The 26,743-nt window shown below is 34.1% G+C and overlaps 3 protein-coding genes across 8 annotated transcripts; all 3 read left to right on the top strand.

The window, feature by feature from the left end:
- Positions 1 to 932: 932 nt before the first annotated feature.
- On the top strand, positions 933 to 13,406 carry LOC107642309 (UDP-Glycosyltransferase superfamily protein). 6 transcript variants are annotated; one of them, XM_088487691.1, is made up of 20 exons: positions 933 to 1,045; positions 6,923 to 6,958; positions 7,043 to 7,082; positions 7,212 to 7,278; positions 7,370 to 7,498; positions 7,652 to 7,856; positions 7,982 to 8,116; positions 8,281 to 8,385; positions 8,563 to 8,661; positions 9,116 to 9,245; positions 9,505 to 9,555; positions 10,000 to 10,110; positions 10,601 to 10,710; positions 10,850 to 11,018; positions 11,599 to 11,685; positions 11,959 to 12,030; positions 12,263 to 12,376; positions 12,629 to 12,690; positions 12,913 to 13,009; positions 13,111 to 13,406. In XM_088487691.1, the coding sequence occupies exons 1-20, from the start codon at positions 948 to 950 to the stop codon at positions 13,228 to 13,230; spliced, it is 2,037 nt and encodes a 678-aa protein (XP_088343817.1). In that variant the 5' UTR covers positions 933 to 947; the 3' UTR covers positions 13,231 to 13,406. The 6 variants fall into 6 exon arrangements, with proteins under 6 accessions (XP_088343817.1, XP_088343811.1, XP_088343812.1 ...); XM_088487685.1 differs by lacking the exon at positions 933 to 1,045 and adding an exon at positions 6,423 to 6,720; XM_088487686.1 differs by lacking the exon at positions 933 to 1,045 and adding an exon at positions 6,423 to 6,720 and having other exon boundaries at positions 7,212 to 7,254.
- An 895-nt stretch (positions 13,407 to 14,301) lies between these two features.
- Positions 14,302 to 20,863, top strand: LOC107642312 (putative sphingolipid transporter spinster homolog 2). Its single transcript, XM_016345621.3, has 16 exons — positions 14,302 to 14,533; positions 14,776 to 14,907; positions 15,011 to 15,112; positions 15,242 to 15,346; positions 15,449 to 15,524; positions 15,622 to 15,696; positions 15,973 to 16,075; positions 16,167 to 16,217; positions 16,953 to 16,998; positions 17,237 to 17,328; positions 17,495 to 17,571; positions 17,816 to 17,929; positions 18,581 to 18,700; positions 18,921 to 19,049; positions 19,748 to 19,826; positions 20,404 to 20,863. The coding sequence occupies exons 1-16, from the start codon at positions 14,484 to 14,486 to the stop codon at positions 20,511 to 20,513; spliced, it is 1,461 nt and encodes a 486-aa protein (XP_016201107.1). The 5' UTR covers positions 14,302 to 14,483; the 3' UTR covers positions 20,514 to 20,863.
- A 2,252-nt stretch (positions 20,864 to 23,115) lies between these two features.
- Positions 23,116 to 26,059, top strand: LOC107642314 (mitochondrial carnitine/acylcarnitine carrier-like protein). Its single transcript, XM_016345624.3, has 3 exons — positions 23,116 to 23,637; positions 24,524 to 24,915; positions 25,356 to 26,059. The coding sequence occupies exons 2-3, from the start codon at positions 24,524 to 24,526 to the stop codon at positions 25,855 to 25,857; spliced, it is 894 nt and encodes a 297-aa protein (XP_016201110.1). The 5' UTR covers positions 23,116 to 23,637; the 3' UTR covers positions 25,858 to 26,059.
- Positions 26,060 to 26,743: the final 684 nt, after the last annotated feature.

The raw sequence follows: 26,743 nt of genomic DNA on the forward strand, positions 1-26,743 counted from the left end.
TAACTATATTTTTAGGACACAAATTTCATCATTTACTCTAGATGAAGATGTTTACTAGATGTCATTCTTTTATATATATATATATAATAGTAATTTCTATCGATTGACAGCATATAAAATAAAATCACACTGTGAAGCGTCACTATTTATTGACAGCATATAAAATAAAATCACATTGTGAAGCGTCACTATTTTTTTTAAGAGAATGAGAAATTATGGTGAAAAATTGTGTGAATGAATAATTATTTATTTTAGAATGATTTGATATTTTTGTCGGTTGAAAGTGCAATGTAAATTATAAAAATGAAATCCTTGTAACAAATTTTTTATTGGGCCGAAAAATAAATAAAAAATATTATTTATATAAATAAAAGATATTATTTATTTTGTATTGACAAATAGTTTCCACTAAATTTTATATTTATGAAATAAAAAAAAAAAGAATTCGTCCCACCAAATTCATTAAAATGAAAATAAAAAAGTTGAATTTGTTTCCAAAGAAATCGTAAAACTAAAAATAAAAGTTAATTTGTTCCCAATTAATTGTACAATAGAATTTTTCTCCAATAATTTTTTAGAATCCCACGTTCCAAAGAATCACCTCTAGAATCTAATCAAGTAATCAACTATAAATGACCAAGATTTTCTCCTATAAACCTTCCATTTCAGCTAACCTAATCAACTCTTATTTTTAATTTTTTCCCTCTTGGAATTTGTCATAACAAACTTTTAGGCAAAAATCGAGGCTTGAATTTTCGTTACGAAAATCCAATTTTTACGGCTGAGAAAATTCAGAGCTGATGACATGTGAATGTGATGATGCTTTGTGTTTGTCGTTTGTGGTGGTGACTTCAACGAGGCACACATTATACGCCATGATCAATTATATATTATGTTACTGCAAGGCCATTTTTCTATGAAATATTGGATGTGAATCAGTGATTGTGATGATGGCAACACTCTTCAACGCAGCTCTTGGGATTCCTTCATCTCCTTGCTTCTCATTTTCAAAACAAACCACTCTTTCACCTCTCCGTTGTTTGAGGTAACTACTCACAGTTCATTGCGTTGTTTTTATTTCTTGTACCATAATTCTTGTGTCTTTTAATGATAATCTTAGTGGGTTGTCTTCAAAATCCCACTTTGAAGCCTCATTGAGTACAAAGTTGTCATTTTTCTTGTTTTGCATTGATTGATTGATCATAATTGAAGCAATTCATCTCACAAGCCTGTTTGATTCTTCTTAGGAACAATCAGGATGTCAATGGCTTTCATGAACTTAGGTAAGTGTTATCTCTCAACATTTGCTACTTTTCTCAACATAGGTGAGTGTTAGTTGGAATTAATTTTGGTGATCTGTGTCTTAGGTTAGAGATTAATGGTGATAAAAATGTGGAGAAATCTAAGGTATGTTGCTGTAGTTCCAATTATGTTGCATTCTTCACATTCCTTTCAGTTTCTCCTTTTCTTATTTTGCAAGCGTTCCACTGCCTTGCTAGTCTGATATTTCCCTTATCAATCAACAATCTTTATAGTCAATAACTGGTGATGACCGAAATGCGAAGAAAGATATTTGGGATATGTTCAGAGAAGTTGAGCAGAGTTAGTTCCTTCACTAGCTAGTATACCTATCTGTGCTCCGTCCAAGTGTTTAACAACTTATAGCCATTTTGTTTATTCTTATGGCATGCAGACATACTATACCTGAACAAGCAGCGGCTCAAGGCCATAGATGAACTTAACAAAATAAAAAGAGAAAGACAGTCCCTACTTAGGTTGGTAGAGAAATTAGAAGCGGAAAAGATGGGTGGTGCTGGTAGAGGTGATTGCATCGTGGCATTTGCTTTTGTGGCTCATGCAATATATTTGGTCAATTGTTAATTCATTCATGTCATGGAACCATTTTCTGATGTCATGTCATATTTCATATCTCTGCTAACTAAGTTATATTATGAATCTGAATTGGTTGCATTTTGTAAACCAGATAAGCAATCGGTTTTTTTGGATTTGCTGCTTCGGATAAACTCAATGGTCGTTAACAATGTGATTAGCCCCCCGGAAGCATCTGAATTAAGAAGATTGGTGATAAGCCTCAAAGTGGGTGTATATGATGCTTTTAATGTTACTGCAAACAAAGGAGATTCTGAACTTCTTGGGCAACTTCGTCAGTTTTCATATGGAAGCAAAAAGTAAATCCAGCCAGCATTTGGCAATTTTCTTCTTTCTTCTTTGATTCTCACAACATTTTTCTACATTTTTCCTTTGTCAAAGGTATTTTAGATCTGATTGATCTCTTTGTATCAACTTTATTCAGGAGTGGTTTTCATATTGTTCACCTTTGGTCCTTAATAGATCTTTAGCATCATATGTGACTGGAATAATCAATACTACTTCTGTTTTATTATAACAAAAGATTTTTTTGGTAGAAAATACCTGTATCAATAATTATTATTTTACGTGTAGACAAGATATTATGTATTCACGTGTGCATTTATCTTATCTTTATTATTAGTTTTAGCAGATGTTTAAATTAACAAAAAAATATGAAACTATTTATAGGTATAAACATAATTACTTCAACTCAAAACTAGATAAAATTAGTAAATTTCAACAGGTAACAACGTTGACCATATTATTTTGATTCTAAAAATAAATATGATACTAGAATATAAAATAATTTTAGATAAATTAATAAATAAGATAATCTAAGAATAATTTTGAGACATTAAAATCTTTTAATTTAAAATTAATTTAATCTAATTTTATAAATTTATTATGTTAATACTTAATTATAACTATATTTTTAGGACACAAATTTCATCATTTACTCTAGATGAAGATGTTTCTTAGATGTCATTCTTTTATGTATATAAAAGTAATTTCTATCGATTGACAGCATATAAAATAAAATCACACCGAAGCGTCAATATTTTTTTTAAGAGAATGAGAAATTATGGTGAAAAATTGTGTGAATGAATAATTATTTATTTTAGAATGATTTGATATTTTTGTCGGTTGAAAGTGCAATGTAAATTATAGAAATGAAATCCTTGTAACAAATTTTTTATTGGGCCGTAAAATAAATAAAAGATATTATTTATTTTGTATTGACAAATGGTTTCCACTAAATTTTATATTTATGAAATAATAATAAAAAAAGAATTCGTCCCACCAAATTCATTAAAATAAAAATAAAAAACTTGAATTTGTTTCCAACGAAGTCGTAAAACTGAAAATAAAAGTTAGGGCAAAAAACACTAATAAGCCAACATCACTTCATATTTACGTATATCAGCCAAAATAAAAATCGTTTCAGCAATGAGTCAAACCGTATTTTAATGTAATTCGAACCAGGCTGGTTCGAACTGCATTTAGCAATAAATCGAACCAGGGCAGTTCGAATTACCAAGAAACAGTTGAACATAATTCGAACCAAGGTGGTTCGAACTCCATATGCTCATAATTCGAACCACCCTGGTTCGAATTACTCATTATTTGGCTATATAAGGAGTTCGAATCAGCCTAATTCGAACCATTGTTCCTCTTCCCTACCCCACCAAATCCCAGAGAAAACGACCCAGATTCGATCCGACAAAGACCTGAACGGAATACTCAGCCGATGGGGGACGATCCGGCAAGGTTATATCGGTTGGACGGAGTTGCTCATATAGCCGGGGTCATCAACGACGAGGTTAGTACATAAAAAACTTCGTGCTAGCGGTATATCTGAGTTAGTGGTTGTGCATGCGGTTTTAGTGGCAGTTTATGTTAGCGGTTAATCGTAGTGGTATTGCTAGTGGTTTAGTAGAGAGGTTTTGCATGCGGGTTAGATGGTGGTTTAGTTGGTGGTTTATGTTAGTGGTTTATGTTAGTTATTTTATGTTACCTGTTTTATGTTAGTGGTTTATGCTGGTTGTTTTATGTTGGTGGTTTAGTTGGTGGTTTATGTTAGTTATTTTTAGTTAGTGGTTTATGTTAGTTGTTTTATGTTAGCTGTTTTATGTTAGTGGTTTACGTTAGTTGTTTTATGTTAGTGGTTTAGGTTGGTTGTTTTATGTTGGTGGTTTATGTTAGTCGTTTTATGTTAGTGGTTTGTGTTAGTTGTTTTATGTTAGCTGTTTTATATTAATGGTTTAAGTTTAACTGTTTCATCTTAGTGGTTTAGTTGTGTGGTTTATGGTAGTTGTTTTGCATGTGGTTCTCGTTAATGGATTTTTATGCGGATTTATTTTGGTATGATGTTTTGTTGATAATTTATGCGGTTTTTTTCCCATCCTGTGCAATCGCGATGAGCAACGTTCCCCCGTACTTCCCATACAGATGGGTGCCGTCAATGCTAACTAGCGGCTTGCAATGTCGGAATGCCTCGATGCACGGTGGAAACGACCAGAAAAGTCTGTGAAAATAAGCTTGAGACTCGTCTATTTGTCCACCAACTCGAACGGGGCTCGTCTGTAGGACTGCAACTCTACCAGCCATCGTCAACTGGACTCCCAACACCCACCTGGGGAGCTCGTTGTATGACTCATCCCAGTCACCGTAGATGAGGGCAATAGCCTTCTGCTTCGCCAACCAGACCCTCCTGTACATCGGCCTAAACCCAAAGTGTGCTGCTGTGGCATTTAGGAGCACCTTGATGCTGACGGATGCATTAGCCCTAACCATTGGCATAATGAACGCCGAAATCACATGATAATCCAAACTCCTGTGGTCGCTCGAGATGGAGGTGGCCAGACAAGTGTGAGGTCCATTGTACAGTTTGACCTCCCAAATGCCCTTGCGCTGCCGGAGACTCAGTCGAATCAACCATGTGCACCCATTCCCAAACTCAGAACACTTGCCCACATACCGGCGATAATCAGACTCCACTACCTTGTACTGTACCCCTCGCCGGATGCTGTAAGTCTTCACACTTAACAGGGCCTCATCTTTATCCTGAAATTGCTAACCAACCTGGAACTCTGTCAGACCAGCAGTCCCTTCCGCATCTCTAGCTCCGAATCCAACAGAGTGCCCAGAAACCCCCTCCTGCCTCATGGCATCCAGGTCCAAAGAGGAAAAATGTGGTGGATACTGCTGTGTGCCAGAACTAGAACCACCTACCGCCAATGCAGGCTCACTCGCTCCTATATCATCGCCGCTGTCATCCTCAATCATATCCGGCTCGACGTCATCCTCCTCTGCATCACCCAACAATCCGTCTCCGACGCCAAGCGGTGGAACGCCCTGTAAAGCGTTCGGCAGAAATTTCCTTGATCCTACCTCGTCGCCTACGCTGCCATTGAGATCAACAGCAAAAGACGGGGAGGCGACAGGTTGGACAGCTGGCTCGTACACAGGGACGGAGGAAGAAGCAACGGCAGGCTTGGAACTAGAACCGGCTGCCGTCTAAAGTGGTGGTATTCCGGTTCGAACCCCCTGAGCTGGATACCACATCAACCAGCTTTGCCAACAACTCTAGTGTCCTCACCTCCGGAAACTGCCGCCGACAAAGAAACATGACTTGCAAGTCCTCATCACTACCAATCGTGAAACAATCATACTTCACCGTATCCTGAAGGACCGTGATTGGAATGTGATAGAAAAACTTCTTCACCCGCTTCGCACCTTCCAGACCAAGTTTCATCAGTACAGATCTAACAAGGTCATCATAGCTCGTCGTAGGACTCACGACAATACAGAGAGGATCCTTATCTGTGAACTTCACATCGGAACAAGTTTTCCTCTTAATGGATCCTCTGTGGTGAACCACAACAACAAAACTCTCCTCACTAGCCATCTTACACCCTCTAATGAGAGCAACTCACGTTTACAACCATATATATACAGCTCTGCCTCTCACTAATTCGAACCACCCTTCATCGAATTATTGTTTGTGTAATTCGAACCAGCCTGGTTCGAATTACTTTGGCCAGCTTCTCTCTCTATAATTCAAACTTGCTTGGTTCGAATTACATGCAATGCTAGTTCGAACCAACCTGGTTCGATTTACCTTCAACTGTTTCTTGGTAATTCGAACTGCCCTGGTTCGATTTATTGCTAAATGCAGTTCGAACCAGCCTGGTTCGAATTACATTAAAATACGGTTTGGCTCATTGCTGAAATGATTTTCATTTTGGCTGATATACGTAAATTTAAAGTGATGTTGACTTATTATGGTTTTTTGCCCTAAAAGTTAATTTGTTCCCAATTAATTGTACAATAGAATTTTTCTCCAATAATTTTTTAGAATCCCATGTTCCAAAGAATCACCTCTAGAATCTACTTTTTAATATAACACAAAATTCTGTCATATAGAAATTTAAAAAATATTAAAATTTTCTCCTATAAACCTTCCATTTAAGCTAAACTAATCAACTCTTATTTTTAATTTTTTCCCTCTTGGAATTTGTCATAACAAACTTTTAGGCAAAAATCGAGGCTTGAATTTTCGTTACGAAAATCCAATTTTTACGGCTGAGAAAATTCAGAGCTGATGACATGTGAATGTGATGATGCTTTGTGTTTGTCGTTTGTGGTGGTGACTTCAACGAGGCACACATTATACGCCATGATCATTTTTATATCATGTTACTGCAAGCCCATTTTTCTGTGAAATATTGGATGTGAATCAGTGATTGTGATGATGGCAACACTCTTCAACGCAGCTCTTTGGATTCCTTCATCTCCTTGCTTCTCATTTTCAAAACAAACCACTCTTTCACCTCTCCGTTGTTTGAGGTAACTACTCACAGTTCATTGCGTTGTTGTTACTTCTTGTACCATAATTCTTGTGTCTTTTAATGATAATCTTAGTGGGGTGTCTTCAAAATCCCACTTTGAAGCCTCGTTGAGTACAAAGTTGTCATTTTTCTTGTTTTGCATTGATTGATTGATCATAATTGAAGCAATTCATCTCACAAGCCTGTTTGATTCTTCTTAGGAACAATCAGGATGTCAATGGCTATCATGAACATAGGTAAGTGTTATCTCTCAACATTTGCTACTTTTCTCAACATAGGTGAGTGTTAGTTGGAATTAATTTTGGTGATCTGTGTCTTAGGTTAGAGATTGAGGGTGATAAAAATGTGGAGAAATCTAAGGTATGTTGCTGTAGTTCCAATTATGTTGCATTCTTCACATTCCTTTCAGTTTCTCCTTTTCTTATTTTGTAAGCGTTCCACTGCCTTGCTAGTCTTGATATTTCCCTTATCAATCAACAATCTTTATAGTCAATAACTGGTGATGACCGAAATGCGAAGCAAGATATTTGGGGTATGTTCAAAGAAGCTCAGCAGAGTTAGTTCCTTCACTAGCCAGTATACCTATCTGTGCTCCGTCCAAGTGTTTAACAACTTATAGCCATTTTGTTTATTCTTATGGCATGCAGACATACTATACCTGAACAAGCAGCGGCTCAAGGCCATAGATGAACTTAACAAAATAAAAAGAGAAAAACAGGCTCTACTTAGTTTGGTAGAGAAATTAGAAGCGGAAAAGATGGCTGGTGCTGGTAGAGGTGATTGCATCGTGGCATTTGCTTTTGTGGCTCATGTCATGTCATGGAACCATTTTCTGATGTCATGTCCTATTTCATATCTCTGCTAACTAAGTTATATTATGAATCTGATTTTAGCAATAATATATGTCTTGGTTGCATTTTGTAAACCAGATAACCAATCAATTTTTTCGGATTTGCTGCTTCGGATAGACTCAATGGTCCTTAACAATGTGATTAGCCCTGGGGAAGCATCTGAATTAAGAAGATTGGTGATAAGCCACAAAGTGGGTGTATATGATGTTTTTAATGTTACTGCAAACAAAGGAGATTCTGAACTTCTTGGGGAACTTCGTCAGTTTTCATATGGAAGGAAAAAGTAAATCCTGCCAGCATTTGGCAAATTTCTTCTTTCTTCTTTGATCCTCACAACAATTTTCTACAGTTTCCCTTTGTCAAAGATATTTTAAATCTGATTGATCTCTTTGTATCAACTTTATTCAGGAGTGGTTTTCATATTGTTCACATTTGCACAGAAATGGCACCTTTGGTCCCTAATAGATCTATAGCATCATATGTGACTGGAATATCCTGTGCACTTCAAAGAAAGGGGCATCTGGTTGAGGTTATAATGCCAAAGTAATGAAGAAATTTGTCCTTGTGATTTTCCTTTTTGCTTCTGTTATTATTTATCCAAGTAATTGTAGCTTAATTCAGCATGAGGCTTCTGAATCTATTTTGTTGTGTGTCCATTATTCTATTTATAATGCTGATGTTTTTGGCTATAACTGATGCCCTTGTAGGTATGCTTCTTTGAACCTAGATGAAGTGCAAGGTTTGCGTAAACTTACCATAGAGGCTTACTCATATTTTAATGGTCAATTACATGAGAACAGAATTTGGACTGGGTTAGTTTGACTTTCTTCGTATACTCAATTACCTTCTATTTCATATAAAGTAAATTTCATAATATTTATGGTTGGGGACAGAAGAGTTACTAAAAGATATTTGAATTGAAGTTTTACGCCGCATTTCTTCTTTAGGAGATACTGCTTTTCCTTTCATCTATGTTCTCTGTGTGACAGTGTTGTTCATGGCATTGGAGTCACGTTGATTGAGCCATTGCACTACTCATCGTTTTTCAATCGTGACATGATAAATGGCTATCCAGACGATTTCGAAAGGTGAGTGGCCTCACATGTTACTTTTCATCTATTAAAGTTGCAAGTAACATTATAGGAATCAATGTCAAATTTACGCAGAAGTTTTAAATAGTTAAGAAGTAAAAAATTGGAACGATGATAGTTTGTTCAAATTTGATTTTTTCTAATTTTTTAGTTTTGAAAATATATATTTTACATTGTGCCACCACTAGCATACAAATGGATAATTAAATCCGAAAGATCAAAATAATGGTAGGTGAATGGACTATGGAGTGAGGCCATTTAATATTTTTCCTTGTCAACATATTTTGCTTGTTACCATCTGAGAAAGAGATTGAATGGGCATAGCTAGTCTCTGTTTGGTATTTTACTTTTTGGTTGAGAGAGGAAAGTGAAAATTATCAAAACAAGAATTTTGTCCTCTCTAATTGTCAAGAATCATGGAATAGTATCTTATTGTTTCTTTGCTCTTCAGGTTCTCCTATTTTTCTCGCGCCTCACTGGATTATATAGTAAAATGTGGGAAGCAGCCTGATGTATTGCATCTGCATAACTGGGAGACTGCTATTGTTGGGCCTCTTTTCTGGGATATATTCGCTAATCAGGTTTCTGATTTTTAGTTAATTGTATCTTTTGAATATTTTCAACTGTGCCAAGAAAAGGATTTGGATAGTGATGAAACTTTTTTTTCCCTCAAGATTCAATAAAATATTCACTTCAAGGACAGATCAGTTTTCTTGATTCTTGGAATATAACTCAAAAAATAAAAACTTAAGTCTTGAAAGCTGAAGATGGTTTTTTTTCTTGGGAACATCTTGAGATAATGCCATTTGACCCTAATGAGATTTCAATAATCTTTTTTAGGGACTTGAGAATACCAGAATTTTACTGACATGCCACGGCTTCAATTCACAGGCTAGTAGGTTATCTTAATCTTGACATTTCTTCCATCTGAAATTTGCATTTTTTTTTTTTGGTTGCCCACGGTATCCCCCAACCCGACAGGTCAAGGACTAATCCGTCGCGGATCTGAGCTCCATTTAAGGGTCTGCCGCTGGCCAATGGGTTGCTGCATGCACAAGGCGGGATTCGAACCCCCGACACTTGCTTAAGCGGACGAGTGAGCTGACCACTCGACCAACCCAAGTTGGTTGAAATTTGCATTTAATTTGCAGGAAATTTACACACTATGATAATATATCCACCATGATGTCTTCTTACTTTCCATATTTCTATTGACTAGTGTAAAGTTGTTTTACATTGTCAATGCAAAGAAATTATTCTCTTTTGCTTATGGAGTTATGTTTTCTTTGGTACATGTCAATCTTATAATTACTTGATGTACCATATATGTTATAGTGTACTGAGCAACCAGATAAATTGGCGTTATGTGGGCTTGATCCTGAAAGACTTAATCTTCCTGATCGTTTGCAAGACAACATCAACATGGAACGTGTCAATATTTTGAAGGTAAAGTTACTTAGTCTTCTCCTACTCTTGATCTTTTCAAACAATTGCAAGATTCTTATTGAAAAACTCACCAGGCTTTTCTTTTCTAGCTCTAGAATCAGATGCATCACTTTAATACCAAGAGTAAAAGGTGTACACATAAAGTTGTGCGTATAACATTCCTCCTTTTCCCATTTCATGAGGATTCATAAGAAGCCTAGAACTTTCTCTTCTACCTTAGTATTAAATTGTGAATTTAAAGAATCATTTTAGTTTGTATCTCATAGCAAGGCAGGGTCATTATTCTCTTGTAAGTGGGACAGAATAAATGCTTCTGCTTGCAGGTTAATTTTTGCGGACAATCAACTTGTTTGCTAGATTAATACCCCGTCAAGCTGCAGTCATTAATTGTTGAATGATATCATATGATAAACCAAAAAACATTTTAGAAACTTGAAGCGTATATCCACTTATGACTTGTCCATCACTGAGTATTCTGTCAAATTTGCAGGGGGGAGTCGTCTATTCGAATAAAGTTTTAATAATGTCATCTGTCCATCCGAAACACACAATGGTTCATAATCTGAGTCACGGACTAGAACCTACTTTAAATATTCATTGGTAAGTATCTTGTTGTCACACTTCTCCTCTCTTGTATAATGATGAGGTGGGGATGTTCAGTATCCTTGCAAATCAGTATGAAATTGACAGTTATCTTAGCAGAGGGAACTGGTTGAAGGAAAGTTGTGTTTGGTTGCAGGGACAAGTTGGCCATTACTCCCTATGGATTTGACAAATCAACATGGAATCCTTCATCAGACTCTTTTCTACCAGAAAATTTTAATGCTGAAAATATGAATGGAAAAGTTGTTTGCAAACTTACATTGCAGCAGCGGCTGGGGTTATCTGAACGTGCTTCTAATATTCTTGCAAGTGTCTTGCCCCTTGTTGCTTTTAACCCTTGCTTGTTTGTGTGCTATACCATATGCTAGCAGGGTTATACAAGACCTAGTTTCATGAAATACATCAAGCCATTTGTTTCATGCTAATTAAAGCTCAAACACACTTCAAATATTTAGTTTGTGGACAACGAATTATTCTATGCTTTACTGTTAAAGTTGTACATGTGTTGATTTTTCAGTGTTTAACACCTTGTGGCATTGGCTCTTCACTAGGAATCGGAATTATGGAATTAACATTTCCATCAAATAGTAGTGCGGTTTGCCGCTTAGGTTAACTGCAAACAAGATCTACTTGTATGTAATTTGAAGAATTTGGAGATAAAATGGAAAAAATATGAAAGTAGAATACAACTCATGCCTCTATTCACTCCCTAAGCTGTTTTTATAGAAATTTTCATTGATTTGTTTGTGACCAAATTAAGTTTAGGGTGGACTTATTCGAGTATTGTTTTCTTAATAGTAACTTTTATAATTAGCACATGCTGTATTAATAGATTTTGCACACATGGTTTTACTTGGCTTGTTTGCTCCAAATTTTCTTTCTCAGGTTGCATGCATTTTTCCGAAAGGAGCTGAACTTGATGTGCAAAAAGTGAAGGGCATTATCTTGCATGCTAGGCAGCAGAACATCCAGGTTGCTACTTCTATAGAACATTAGAACTTGTACTTTCTCAGTAGTGGTGATAAGAGGAAGGTCATAACATAGCACAGAATGCATATGAATTTTCTGTTGGCTCATCAAACAAACATAAGATTTATTGGTGGACATTTTTTTTTTCAATAATGAAATATACCACAAAGCAAAGGTTCTGTATGAAATGGTTCTGGCAATGGAAAATCCTTCTCCGGGAGGATTTACCATTGAGGATCAGTTTTTTGTTTATTGATATATTTCAATTCTGTGCAGTTTATATTCATGGGGACTAATGAAAGATCAGTGATGAACCAGACACTGGAAGGGCTTAAGCAGGAGATCAAGGTAGCTTCTAGATTACCCTCATTTTCTTGAGTGTATTTCTTGATTACCATGGCAAAGCACCGAATCTCGGTTCTCAGTCTAGCTCCCTTGTCAAATAGCTGGGGCATATCTTGAATGAAAATTTAAATGCCATTTATGTGGTGTTTTAATTTCCTTAATTTTGATATTACGTATTAATATTTATTATGTCACGCCATGCGACGTCTTCTATTAATTATTTGGTGATATGCAGGATAAAAATATGCGAATCGTGGTCAAATACGATGAAGCTCTGTTGCATTTAGTCTTTGCAGGATCTGACATCATCTTGTGCCAATCTTTTCTTGATCCTACTGATGAAATCCCAGTAAGAGCTTCTTCTCCTGTCATCCTTTTAACTTTGATGACATACTACACATAAAGTATTTCTAGAAGGTTCATATTGCAAGTTATTTTCCCTCTGGTGAATGTTTAGCATTTGATTGTTATGAATTTACATATTTTGATGTAGCATTAAAAGCATAATCTAGGAAGAGAGTATAGTTTGAAGTGGAAGTTTTCATGTATTGTTATTTGGTAGAGTAATATGTGATAGGATTTTCATATTTTGCATGTGTAGCTCAAAGCATTAAGATATGGAGCAGCTCCAATAACACATCTTTGTGAAGCTACTACAAACAGGTAATCATTGTCCCATAATAGGAATTTCGAAAAATCTATCGCGATCGCTTTTTGTACATTCTTAGATCAATGTATTTCGATTTATTTATACCCAAATACATTAATCTAAAGATTTACAGAAAAGAATGACAGTAACAGATAAAAGTAAAGTACATATTTTTTGTATATATACTTTGTGATACTTGCATAATTTATTTATACAAGAGCTATACTTTTTGATAGGAACTTCATGAACCATGACCAAGAGGCCACTAAGTATTCACAGTTAATCAACTCAAGCTTTGGAAACATGTCTCTTAGCTTTGCCGTTGATGAAATTGTATGTAGTTTCTGATCATCATTTTATCTTTCCAAGTTTATGTTGTATAGTTAAATATTAAAGAACACTGATCAATTGTTTTCACTTTCATGTGTCCATAGAGGAATAACCCATCAAAGTGGAGACAAAGAATGATGGAAGCAATGACACAAGACTTTTCATGGGATGGTGAATGCTATGATGCTCATGTTGAAGCATACTCAGCTATTAAGAACTTGTGAACTAGGTCTCATATTTATGTATTTTATTTTATTTTATTTTATTTTTGGTGTTTATTTATCATCAATAATTAAGTTATCAGCTCCAAGAAACATTTGTAGTAGCGAAAATCCATCAAGTTACAATGATTGAAAATAAGAAATATTGATATATTCTTTTTAAAAATTAATAAAGATATGTGTGTTAAAGTTTATAGTCATGTATTAAAAACAATCATTTACGTTTGAAATTGTTATAATTAATCATTAATTTTTTATAAGTGAGTATCACTTTCCATTATGATTTTTGGATCGATGAAAAATAATCTCTATTTTACTTACGCTTTATTGATAACACGTTTTAATCTAAGTAACTTTCAAGGAAAGGAAATATATATATATATATATATACCAACAGCTTAAAACTTGAAGTTTATTAGTATGATTATGGCTCAATTTTTTGGTTGTAGAAACTTCGTTTGTGTTGTGCATGATTATGGGTTCTTTGGGTGCTACACTAATGTGTGGGATAGCTTTTACTCAGTAGAACTCGGATCATGTGAGTTCTTTTTATAGAAAAGGTGATGATTAAATCGGAAGGTCCGATTTGTATTTTTTAATTTTTTTTTATTTTTGAAAATAAGAATCGGAGGGTCCGATTTCAACATTAAATTTTTTTTTATTTTCTAAACCATAAATTGGACAGTCCGATTTGCAAAAAAATCGGAGGCATCAATTTATGTAATCCATAGCAACGTAAAACACTTCTCTTCTCACACCATCCTGTGAGACACGTCTCTCTCTCACACGAGAAAGAATTTGCATATGATTATCATATGATATAAATAAAAAAAATTAATTTCCCGAGAATAATTTTATCATAAAGTTGAAAAAAATGTAATAAGAGCAATAGTTTTTATTTAACATATATAAAACAAAGCTGTTTTCAAAATAAGAGCATGTTGGAATGTTTGGATAACTTGTGTAATTACAAATTATGTTAAAATGAATAGAAAACTTATGCTGTTATTGGTCAAAATTTAAGCTGTTTGAATTTTCATATATATAAGTGATAAATAATTAAATATTATATTTAACAAATAAAACGGAAAAATGAGTATTTGTTTTTCTTTTTCTTTTAAAAAACAAAAAACAAAAACAGCTATTTTTAATTTTTGAAATATTGACCGATAGAAGGAAGAAGAAACTGAAACAGGGAGGCACTTGCGTATGTTAGTCGAAGAATTCATCATCCGAAGACTGAATGTGCAGAAAAAATGGCAAGTTCAGCTCAAGACCCCACTCCTTCTTGGTTTACGCCCAAAAGGTACTACCTTCACAAATCTTCTTTCCTATTTCTTTGGGTTTTGTTTTTCCCCCTGCATAATTCCATGTTTTTCTTTCGAAAATTGAGAAACAATTGTTACTCCAGAATTTCCGAGTTCCTAATTTTGTTGTAGTGGATGAATAATGCTATTGATGGCGGAGGCTGATGAGTTGACTTATTGAATTGCTTAATTAATTGACTTGATTTAATTGAATTAAGAAGGTGTGTGTCGTGATTTTCAGGCTTTTGATGATATTCTGTGTAATTAATACGTTAAACTATGTGGATCGTGGAGCTATTGCTAGCAACGGTGTTAATGGAAACCTTGAGATTTGCGACGATTCTGGTATTTGCACTGCCGCTACTGGAATTCAGTAAGTTCCAATTTTGCTGTTTTTCTTCCCTAATTATTTTTGTTATTGTTGTTATTGTTAGCATCATCTTCTCGGGGTTGATGTAATTTTATTTTCATCTCAGGGGGGATTTTCACTTGAGCAATTTTCAAGATGGAGTTCTCTCATCTGCATTTATGGTTGGACTTCTAATTGCTTCTCCAATATTTGCTTCTCTTGCTAAAAGGTGATACTAACTCAGTGTTGTTGCTAAATTGAAGTAGCTTAGAGTAGGAAGAGTTAACTATATGAGACCGGGCCTACATGATTCCCTTTCAATTGCATGGTTTTTTTAATGCATTTTCATGTTTTGCAGTCACAATCCGTTTCGTCTTATTGGTGTTGGATTGTCAGTTTGGACGTTTGCCATAGCTGGATGTGGTAGTTCATTTGATTTTTGGTCTATTGCAATATGCCGAATGTGAGGGAATATGTTTTCAACTTGTCAATGCCTTAATACTTTGCCATTTACTAGTATTATGTATTGAGTCAAGAGTCAAGACTGATGCCATGATTTTGGCAGGCTAGTTGGTGTAGGCGAAGCATCCTTCATAAGTCTTGCAGCACCTTTCATAGATGACAATGCTCCTGTTGAACAGGTTAGTCTTATCTCTTTCATTCCCATCAGAATTAGGTGAACTGAATGTCTCCACCAATGCAGAGTTGCAGCTTTACTTGTATTTTTATTGATGGCAGAAAACAGCGTGGCTTGCTACCTTCTATATGTGCATACCAGCTGGGACAGCTTTGGGCTATGTTTATGGTGGACTTGTAAGATTAATATTCATAAAATCTAGCTTTTTAGATGGTTCTCTTATTGTTTCCTTAGTTTGCTGGTTTAAATAATCATTTTATTTGTCATGAACTGATGTTGATTGAGTATTAGTATAGTTGCTTATGAGTTCATTTACTGTATATATATGGGCTTGTGTAATGCTAACTTAAAGAACTGTTCATTGGAAAATTTTCTACACACTTCGCATCCATTATTTTTTTGAATCTCTTATCTGCAAATGAGTAAGCTTCAAAAATTCAAATAATGTGTAGGTTGGAGGCCAGTTTAATTGGCGTATTGCATTTTGGGGTGAGGCAATTTTGATGCTTCCTTTTCCCATTTTGGGTTTTATAATGAAACCTTTGCAGTTGAAGGGTAACCATTTCTCCTGAATGACTTGTTTCTAGAAGTTAGTCAATTTTTTGCTCCTTCTAATAGTATCACAATATTTGATTTGTCACCGTAGGTTTCACTCCCATGGAATCCAAACTGACACCGACATCTAACGAATGTGGAGGTACTGTCAACTCTTGACAATTATGTTGGTAAAATTATTTTCTGCTGTAATTTTTGTTGTCTTTTTTTAGAAGCTACAATTTGCATCTTTTTTTAAAAGATCTCTTTTACTTAAAAAAAAGATGTTTTTAATATTATAAATAAACAAAAAAGTACTTTTACATTCTCTTACCCAGTCCCAATCATAATTGTTAGATAAAAAGATATTTTTACATGAAATATCCAAACATAAAATTACTTTTACTTTTTTAAAAGATCTTTTAGGAAAATATCACTTAAAAAAAATCTTTTCGTAGAAGTTCACCCAAACAAGTCCTCGGTCATGATCAATAAATTATTCTCACATTATTTTGCAGGTGCCAATTTATACATGATATTTTGTCATTGGTTGAAAAAAAATTGTTGAATGTAGCCTGTCAAAGTTATGTTATATGTGTAGATTTCAACTAAAAGCTATGATGTGATGATTCAAATAAAAGAAAATTGCATTATATTGTAACTAGTGTATTGCTTTTATAGGAATTATATTTTGAACATCTGAGCCTAAACCAATCCTCTTTTTGTGCTATGCGCTATTTTGCATGCTAGGCTATCACTCGAATGATGATTGATGACTATAATACGTATCTTATTTTCATCTAGAAGCATTTTCTTGGTTCTGGTGATAATATTCTTTGCCGTAAATTTATTTCCTTTTACTTATTTCAATGCTCTAAGTTAGAGGTTTTCCTTATAGATGGTGAGATGCTTGCTGGAGATCAAGGCTTTATCAGAGGATCCAAGTGAGTTGAAACTGAAAATCTAATAAATTTAGAGGAAGAAATTTATTAATAGAGTGGATAATATTAACTTTAAGGAAATTTTCTATAAAATTTTTATGTGTTATAGTTTTATTTTACACTCACTATGTGTAACCCATAAAAAGTTATTGCAAGTTTGAGACAACAATGACGATTATGTTGCAGATAGACCAGCTAAAATATATATTTCACCTTTATGATTGATATTTATGTTTCTCAGGTCACCATCCATATTGAGGAATCACATCACCAGGTTCTCAAAAGATATGCTGGAGCTTTTGCATGACCAAGTGTATGTCATAAATGTTCTAGGTATTTACTTTTTTACTAACTGGGAGATAATTAATTTTCTTCATGAAAGTTTTATTGACAATATTGCCTGAGGAATCAAAACAGATTTTCAATTGAGGATTTGATAATTGAATTGTCAATTCAGAACAATTTCAAATATTCTGACTTAGAGTTTAATCATTGCTAGGTTATATATCATACAATTTTGTTATTGGGGCCTACTCGTACTGGGGACCGAAGGCAGGATACAGCATTTACCATATGGTATGATAATACGCTTAAATATCATATGCTTCATATCAAATATTAGGAGAATTCATTACAAAAAGAGCTTAGTCAAAGCGGTTCTATTGAAAACTTGGTCATTGATAGAGCCCAGTTGGGTTCTGATTATATGAAATCAACCTCTTCTAGTAGGTTAAAGCTTGATTGTTGTTGTAGTTGTGCATTTATTAATATTTATGGAAATTTTGCTTCTTTGACAATTTTGTTATTTATTTTTGGACAGAGTAATGCTGACTTGTTGTTTGGAGGTATTACAATTGTTTGTGGGATTTGTGGTACGTTAGCTGGAGGCTTGATTCTTGATAAAATGACTTCAACAATCTCTAATGCCTTCAAGGTAGGCTTAGTTAATTTCCATTTATATATAATCTCAGTTATCAAATGAGTAAAAGGGATCATGCACTATTCTTTTGCTACTATTTTGTTACCGGCAAATCCATGCTTAGTTAGGATGCTCAAGGACTGAGTTTTTATGGTGGGAAAAAATATGTTTATATAATTAGTCTAACATGTTGATGCCTAATGGTTACTGGCCCACTAACTAAAATGCACAGGGAACACTTTTGCCTTTCAGTGATACATGACTTCATGAATTCATGTCAACGATTCTAGGCCTTTAGCATTTTCAAAGTTGTACAGGAATAGTTGAAACCTGCTTTTGATGAGCATAATCACATGTAATAATAATAACCATCACCCCTCCCCTCCAACCGAAAAAAAAAGTTCTCCCAAAGAAAAGGAGGACAAAATATTTAAAACTAAAATTGGAACCGAGATGACTAATAATTTTGTTATATTATTGTATTTCCGTGGCCCTAATTCTACTTGGTATGACTGGTTACATTCATATCACTGAAGTTCTAGAATTATTTTTCCCTTAAAGTTCCTTTATCATGAATTTTACATCTTTCATTTGGAAGTTCTACTCTTCATGATCTTTTATCATATTTTGTTTCTTTTCTTGTTTCGTTCCCTTTCTTCATGGCAGCTTCTTTCTGGAGCAACATTTTTAGGTGCTATCTTCTGCTTGATTGCATTCTGTTTCACGAGCTTATCTGGTTTCATAGTACTCTTCTCTATTGGTGAACTGCTGATTTTTGCCACACAGGTAACATTATCAGCCACTTGAAGGGTTTTTCTTTTTCTTTTGGGTCAACCTACCATTTTACTTGCATAATAATTGCAATCAATTACTTTATATTGGACTGGCTGTTCTAGATTCAGATGGTTGGTATTTCATCTTCTTGCATGCTACTGCATGTTCATAAGAACCTGATAATGATATATAACATAAAACTCTAGTCTTAAATTTGTGTCCTCTTTTGTAGGCTCCTGTAAATTATATTTCTCTTCATTGTGTAAAACCAAATTTGAGGGCGCTGTCTATGGCAATATCTACAGTTTCAATCCATATCTTTGGTGATGTGCCTTCCTCACCACTTGTTGGCATCCTGCAGGTTACACCTCATTTTTCCTGATATTGTGTGTGTTTTGGTTACTTTCATTATTTGATATATATCAGCCATTGGATTCTGCATTTTACACGGCTTTTCCTAATATTTTGATTGTTTTTATAACTGGATATTATCAGCCAACATAAGACACAGATTTGTACTAGAAGTAAAGTGCTTAATTGATTTTCACCTTATCCATGTTTGTTGGATTTCATTTGCAGCTTCTAAATCATGTTTTAGTAGTTTTGTCCAAACCATGATATGGAGTTGCTCAAACAAAAAAAGCAAACATATGATTAGCCAGTGGGTTTGATCTATAGTAGATGTTTCAAAACTTAAGTTTACCCCTTCTCTTTTAGTTATTATATCTGTCTCCAGAAAATTGTTAAAATAAATGTCAAACCTGGTTTTATTTGTTATAAACTGATCTCTCATTCTCATCTCTTCCTTTGATGTAAAGGGGTTTCACGTCTTAGTTTGTTTATGCAACTTTCAACATCCCTCTTGAATTAACATATATGGAAAAGAAGTTGACAAAACTAGTAACAAGAACAGTGCTGGCTTATGTTTTACATTTTGATGCAGCCATATTCCTGATTTACTGACCTGCTTTACATTGTTGGCTGTTCCAGCCTTTTGCCTGTATTTGTTCCTGTTTTAACATTTGTTTTTATTCTAAGCAAAACAGTTTTCCTGCACAGGATCATATTAATGACTGGAGGAAAACAGCACTTTGTTTAACATCCATTTTCTTTCTTGCCGCTATAGTATGGTTCATAGGTAAGTGGCATACCACCATGCAGCTTTGGTATTATATTAGCTGTTCTTAATTTTTAAACCAGATATGCATTAGAATTAATTGTTTTTTAAGAATGTGCCTGTAAACTGAAATTTTAGAACACGTACTGAAGAAATATCTGGATGTTGCGCATGGGTTTCAAATGCTAATAGATTTTTATTTGACAGTTAATATTTTACTTTTTACACTTCAAAAGTAGTCTCATACTCATCTATAAGACTGCAACTACATTGACTAGCCCTTTTCTCGTGAGAACAATTTAAGTTGCGTTTTGCCATTTGGGGAACCATAAATCATTAAAGAAAAGAAGTTACCAAATTGCACTTACTCTTTGTTACTTGACCTGAGGTGTTAAATCTGTGCTCCAAACTTGATGTGCATGTTATCGCTATAGAGATCAAAGGTGCAAGTTGTTCTGGTTATTGTTAACCACACTACCCTCCTAATTCCACCAAATAATAATATATCCATTAACATCATCATGGATACTACTACTAATTGCTTGAAGAATGTTCTAAATATTTGCTTGACTATGGTTAATGGTAATTAATGCTACAGGGATCTTTTTGAGAAGCGTTGATCTTTTTAACGAACCTGATGATGATCAATCTACAATAAGAAGAGAGCAAAGGAGGCCATTGCTTGAAGACACTTCATATGAAGCCTAGTTTCTGATCCATTTTATACTGTTAGTAATACTGTGCTGAAACAGTTGCATATCCCATATATGTGTATTATCTTGCAACATCCACATTGTTCCTTGAAGAGGGAAAAATCGGTGGCATCCGCGTTTGATACTCTGTTGCTGAAGAGGAGGGTGCTGATGGCTTCACCTTTGTATCAAATCAGATTGAACGGAGTTACTAGATCAAGTCACCCTGTTCAAATGTTTTTCCATGTAAATTACTGTGCAACTATTGTAATTGTAAGATGTTCGAATGTAAAGATGTGATAACTCAGCAATTTAATCCAATCGTGTTTTTTTTTTTTCCCCTCTTTTTGCCGACAAGGTTAAATTGTGATAGTTGCTTTTAATCATTTCTTTGTGGATTATGCTAGGTAACCAATGACTTTTTTGAACAATATAAACAATGGACTTTAAAATTGGCTCAATTCAAGTAAAATACACTACACTTGAAATTACTCATCTAAATCTTAATATTAGAATAATCATCCGCACATCTAGTGAATTGAACATTCGATATATTCATTGTTCACATTGTTTAATATTTTCATTGTCTACCTATACTTTTCCTTTGCAAAGATGTTCCCAAGAATACAAAGTATAAGGATCACCCAACAGGCCTATACTTTACAAAGCAGATGAATTAATCATTTTCCGACAGAGAGGATAAATTTGGTGTTTAAAATCCAGTGTTGTAATCAATTTGTTTAAAACAGGGCAATATTACGAGCCTTCCACACGCTCCAAAGGATAATTGCAACTTTGATTGTCATGTTATTGTTATTTCATTTCTTAGGTTTAGAATAAATAAGTAAATTACATAATTAAACTCAATTTTTTTTAGATAGTTAATGAAAATAGATTGAACTATTAGGTAGCGTTTGATTAGAGAGACTGAAGCTCAAATAGAAGGATTGAGACTCAGTATTGTGTTTGGTGGTAAAAGACTGGAACTAAAATTTTGGTCTCCGTCTTCAAAATTTCAGTCCCTTCAGTACTTCTAGAAAGTGGAGACAAAAGATATTGAAATTTTGGGGACGGAGATTAAGATTTTGGATTTAGATCTTCTAAATTTTGAATTTTACTTTAAAGAGTAAAATTAATCTCTCACCCTTAAATAATTTCTCTCTCATATTTCGGGTAGGATTGACGACCTGACCCATTTGAAAGTGAAGCGTGTTGATATACGGATAGAGTCAGATGTGAATTTAAACCTAATCTTATTCAACCAATTCATATTCCTAACATATTTTAATATAAAATTAAAAATTATTATACATATATAACGAAGTTGTTGGAAATTGATTTTACTTTTTCTCTTTCTTATTATGATTTTATATATTGATATTGATTTATTTAAAGTTATATATTCATGATAATATACAATTTTCTCTTAAAAGAATAATGAATATAAAATAAATATAAAAATACAATTTTAAAAATAGAAAGAAAACGAAAATGACAATAAAGGATTACAAGATAACTATAGCTTAGCATTAATAATAATTATAAATTAAAAGATTTTGAATTCGCCTCCTCACAACAACCATTTTAAAATTATTCCAACTCGTTTGACCCTAGATTGACCGTAAGTTTTAAAATTATTATTAAAATAGATACATAAAAATATAAAAAATATTATTCTTTGTGTCCTTAACAAGTGTGTTCTAATGCTATTGAGTTATAAGTTATAACTCAAATGATATAATTTTTTATATTCAATTAAGAGATTGCGAATTTGAGTTTCCTTATCTTTATTCCAAAAAAAAAAAAAAAAAAAAAAAACAAGTGTCCTAATAATATATATTATTATTAGCTAATAAAATGTGTGACAATCCTACTCTCAAAATACATTTTAAACATAGGTATTTAAAATTTAGTCCAACTTGAATCTAAGACATATTTTATCGAGTTTGGATTTATTATTTTTATCTGATATTCTCTTTAGGTTGGCGAGTTATGCTTTGTGTCTCGTTTGGTCTAAATTTTTTTTTATAATAAAAATTTATATTTTAGAACGGAATTAATAATGTTATATTATATTTTTTATATTATATAATAAATAAAATAATTTATTTTGATATAAATATAATATAATATTTTTAAATTTGATTTTTAAAAATAAAATTTTATTACTTTAGTATATACTAATTTTACATTGAATTGATCCTTGTTTAATTCGGTTTATTTCGAGTCACTTTTGGATTAAGTCAAAATAAACCCCGCTAACTTTTTTAAAACCAGATCTAAGTATAATTAAATTCGTTCCGGATCATGAACGCTCCTAATTTCAAAAATAAGTCTGTAAATTCCAAAATAAAGTTTTAAATAATAAGTTTAAGTTTATTTATTTAGATTTTTTTAATTTTATACAATAAATGCTTATGAAAATTTAAAAATCTTCTTTTACAATACAGATTTTTATATTTAATACAACAAGTACTTTCTTCATTTTCCATAAAAATTCCCATCATCAAATTATACCAAATATTATATTTTTAAGGATCAATTTATGATTCTTTCAAAATTTAAATTGAGATAATTGAAAACCTACTAACATAACATGCCATGTCCCGCACGTATGTTTGGGTGATGTGCTTCTAAAGCATCCAACAACCCCCAACCTCAACCTTTGGTTGGTCACAGTCGCACTCGCACACTTCCACTTTACTATAAAATATAAATTAAACTTTTTCATTCGCTTAAACACTCAGAGGGAGAGAGTGGGCTTCTGACAAATCATCTGTCGTCATCTCCAATTCTGTATCTTTTTTCGATCTCAGCCACGTCTCTCCTCTCATTGTTTCTGTTAACTCTTTGGGTTCCTCTTCTACATTAAAAAACCTTTTTTTATTTCTTTCTCTTTATCACTTCATCGATTCTTTATTATTATTGTTATTATTAACATATTGGATTCATCTTCAGATACCCAATATCCCAGATTCATCTAAAGTCTCTTCCTTTATAGACCCTTTCAATCAAAAAGCAACTGGGGCACGCATCATTCTTATTCCTGCTTTACCTGTTGATTTTATCTGACACAAAGAAACTGTTGGATTTTATTCCATTCTGTTTCTTCTGATTCTTCGGCTGCCAGCTAAACTACTGTACGATTCTAGCTTTCTAAAAAAGTTCCCTTTTTTTTTCTCACTGCAAAAGGGGTTGTCACTTGTTGATTGTTATGATGATCAGATTCCCTTGCTTATTGTAGTTTCTAATGTTTGATTGTAAAATATAGTGTTTGATTTTTGTTTGTTTGTAGTCTAATTCAGCTAGATCATCCCTAATTTGCTTTTGCCATCAATTGTTTACTTCAAATCTGATTGAAATTGTTGTTATGGTGAAGGATTTGGCTTGTGTCTATGAATTCATGGATGCCAGTTTGTTGAATGATCTAAAAACTTCAACTATTAGATTGGAGAATTGATACTTCCTCACCACTCATTCTGAAGTATAAATAAGGGTTTTTTTCAACGAATCTTTATCACTTCAAGAGTCTTTATATTTCAAATCTTAATATTTTAAGATGTTTGTGTTTCAATTGTGATAACAATATTTTGATATCAATGTGAACATGTGCTAATACCTTATACATCCAGTGATTTGACGCTCAAAAACATTGAATTGAGTTTATGCATCCCCCTTGCAATTTCTGGTGCATTGTTATATAGAAGGGAGTTGGAAGGAAAGAATGGCACTGGATGTATCTGATTAAGCAATGGTCCAACTATATGCGGCATTTTTCATTACCTTCAAATCTTCTTACTTTACCAAGCAATGTCATTATCTGAATAGAAAGTTTAGAAACATACAAATTTATGAGCCAAAGAACAAGGCATTGTATCTTTGAAACAACAATCTAGTTTTTCTGCTTCAAAGATAAAGATTAAAGCAATGAATGTACATTTATTGTAATAGTAGTTTTACTGCACATCTTCAAGTCAGTTTGTGTTAACCCTCTATTCTTCTTTTGCTGGAATTTCGATTTTTCAGATGGGAGACGTGGCTAAGGACCTAACAGCAGGAACTATTGGAGGGGCAGCACAATTGATATGTGGCCACCCCTTTGACACTATCAAGGTCAAGCTCCAAAGCCAGCCTACACCACTCCCTGGCCAGGTTCCCAAGTATGCTGGTGCAATTGATGCTGTGAAGCAGACAATAGCAGCCGAAGGACCAAGGGGTTTGTACAAAGGTATGGGAGCCCCGCTTGCTACCGTAGCTGCCTTCAACGCTGTCCTGTTTTCAGTAAGGGGACAACTGGAGGCATTATTGAGGTCCGAACCTGGTGCTCCTCTCACAGTAAACCAGCAGATTGTTTGTGGCGCCGGAGCCGGAGTTGCGGTTTCTGTTCTAGCTTGCCCCACTGAATTGGTCAAATGCAGGTAAGAGGACACTCACTGTGTTTTAATCGTGTCATGGTTAATCTTCTTGTTTGTGTTTCTCTCTTTTTTTCTCTTACTCTGGACTTCAATACTTATAATTTTTTGACCTTTTCTTCTACCTGCTTCTATTGTAAAATTTTCCAAGGATTTTCCTTCATGCAAATATCAGTTTTTCCAAGCAAGAACTGAATGTAATTGTTCCAAGGTTGTGTGAATTTATGCATGATGTTTTCCCACTTTTTTGGCTGTGAAATTCAGGAAGTGTCAACTTTTAAGAGCTCAGTTTTAGGTTGTCGGCTTTTAACAAATTTATCTTATGGTTTACATAAGATCAGATACTCATAATATAACGACATGAAAATCATGACATTTTATAGCACACACTCAAAGTACGTGGTTACCTTGTAACTCACTATGCTTTGTTTCATTGCCACGATCAGGTTGCAAGCACAAAGTGCTCTTGCTGGTTCTGGAGTTGCTACCCTGGCCGTGAAATATGGAGGACCTATGGATGTGGCCAGACAAGTTCTTCGGTCAGAAGGAGGCGTAAAAGGTCTTTTCAAGGGCTTGGTTCCTACAATGGCGCGTGAAATACCTGGAAATGCTGCAATGTTTGGAGTATATGAAGCAACTAAGCAATTACTCGCAGGAGGACGTGATACCTCTGGACTAGGTAGAGGTTCTCTGGTGGTTGCTGGAGGCTTGGCTGGAGCTTCCTTCTGGTTCATGGTATACCCAACCGACGTTGTTAAGAGTGTGATTCAAGTAGATGATTACAAAAATCCAAAGTTTTCTGGTACAATTGATGCTTTCAGAAAGATTCGCTCCACCGAAGGAGTCAAAGGACTGTATAAGGGTTTTGGTCCGGCGATGGCCCGAAGTGTTCCTGCAAATGCAGCTTGTTTCTTGGCATATGAGATGACACGATCAGCTCTAGGATGATTAGTTCATACTTCATACAGCAGACTTGATTGGGGGTAACATTGATTGGCATTTTTCTTTTCTTTACTTATTTTCTTAGTTTTACTTTATTCCCAAAACATTTATTTCAGGCATTGCAAGATGGCCATAAAGTTTTATCTTTCTGTTATTGCTTCAAGTTTCAGCAGTAGTAATTCATACAACCTTTCCTTTTAGAATTTTGGTTTCTTCCCTCATGCTTGTTCTATTACTTATGGAAATTGTATATGTTTGGGAAACTATGTCAATTTACCCAAAATGCAGCATTAAATGGGATATAACCCTTCTTGGATCAGATCCATATCCCATCGAATGGTGGATGGGGAGAAAATACTTAGTTTGGTCCCTAAAGTTACACTCGAGTCTCAATTTAGTCCTTGAAATTTTAATTGCTTCAATTTAGTTCCTGAATTTTTCAAATTTTAATCACGTTAGTCTCTACAGTGGTTTCCGTCACAGAGTCAATTGAAAATTTTAGGGACTAAATTGAGGCAATTAAAACTTTAAGGACTAAATTGTGGCTCGAGTGTAACTTCAGGAACCAAATTGAGTATTATCTCGGTGGATGGGGTGTGAGTTGACAGTTGACACAATGTTTCAAGCGCCGGGCCTAAGTTTGGATACTATCTCAGGAGATAGAAATACAGAGACACAATTTTCCATCTGTCTCTTGCTTTTCATGTTTTTGTCCTTAGAGACAGAATCCAAACGTGATGTATGTATAATATAACACGACTCTTAATTATGAGCAATGTTAGGATAGAATGGAATCATTGTGACTGCAAGAATCATATTTCACCTATCTTAACTAAGAGAACTTAGCTTCAACTTTTTCAGAAGACAAGATTCTGAATTCTCAAGTTAATGA

This window comes from Arachis ipaensis, chromosome B5 (assembly GCF_059453495.1).
Source record: "Arachis ipaensis isolate K30076 ecotype BB chromosome B5, ASM5945349v1, whole genome shotgun sequence".
Taxonomy (NCBI): domain Eukaryota; kingdom Viridiplantae; phylum Streptophyta; class Magnoliopsida; order Fabales; family Fabaceae; genus Arachis; species Arachis ipaensis.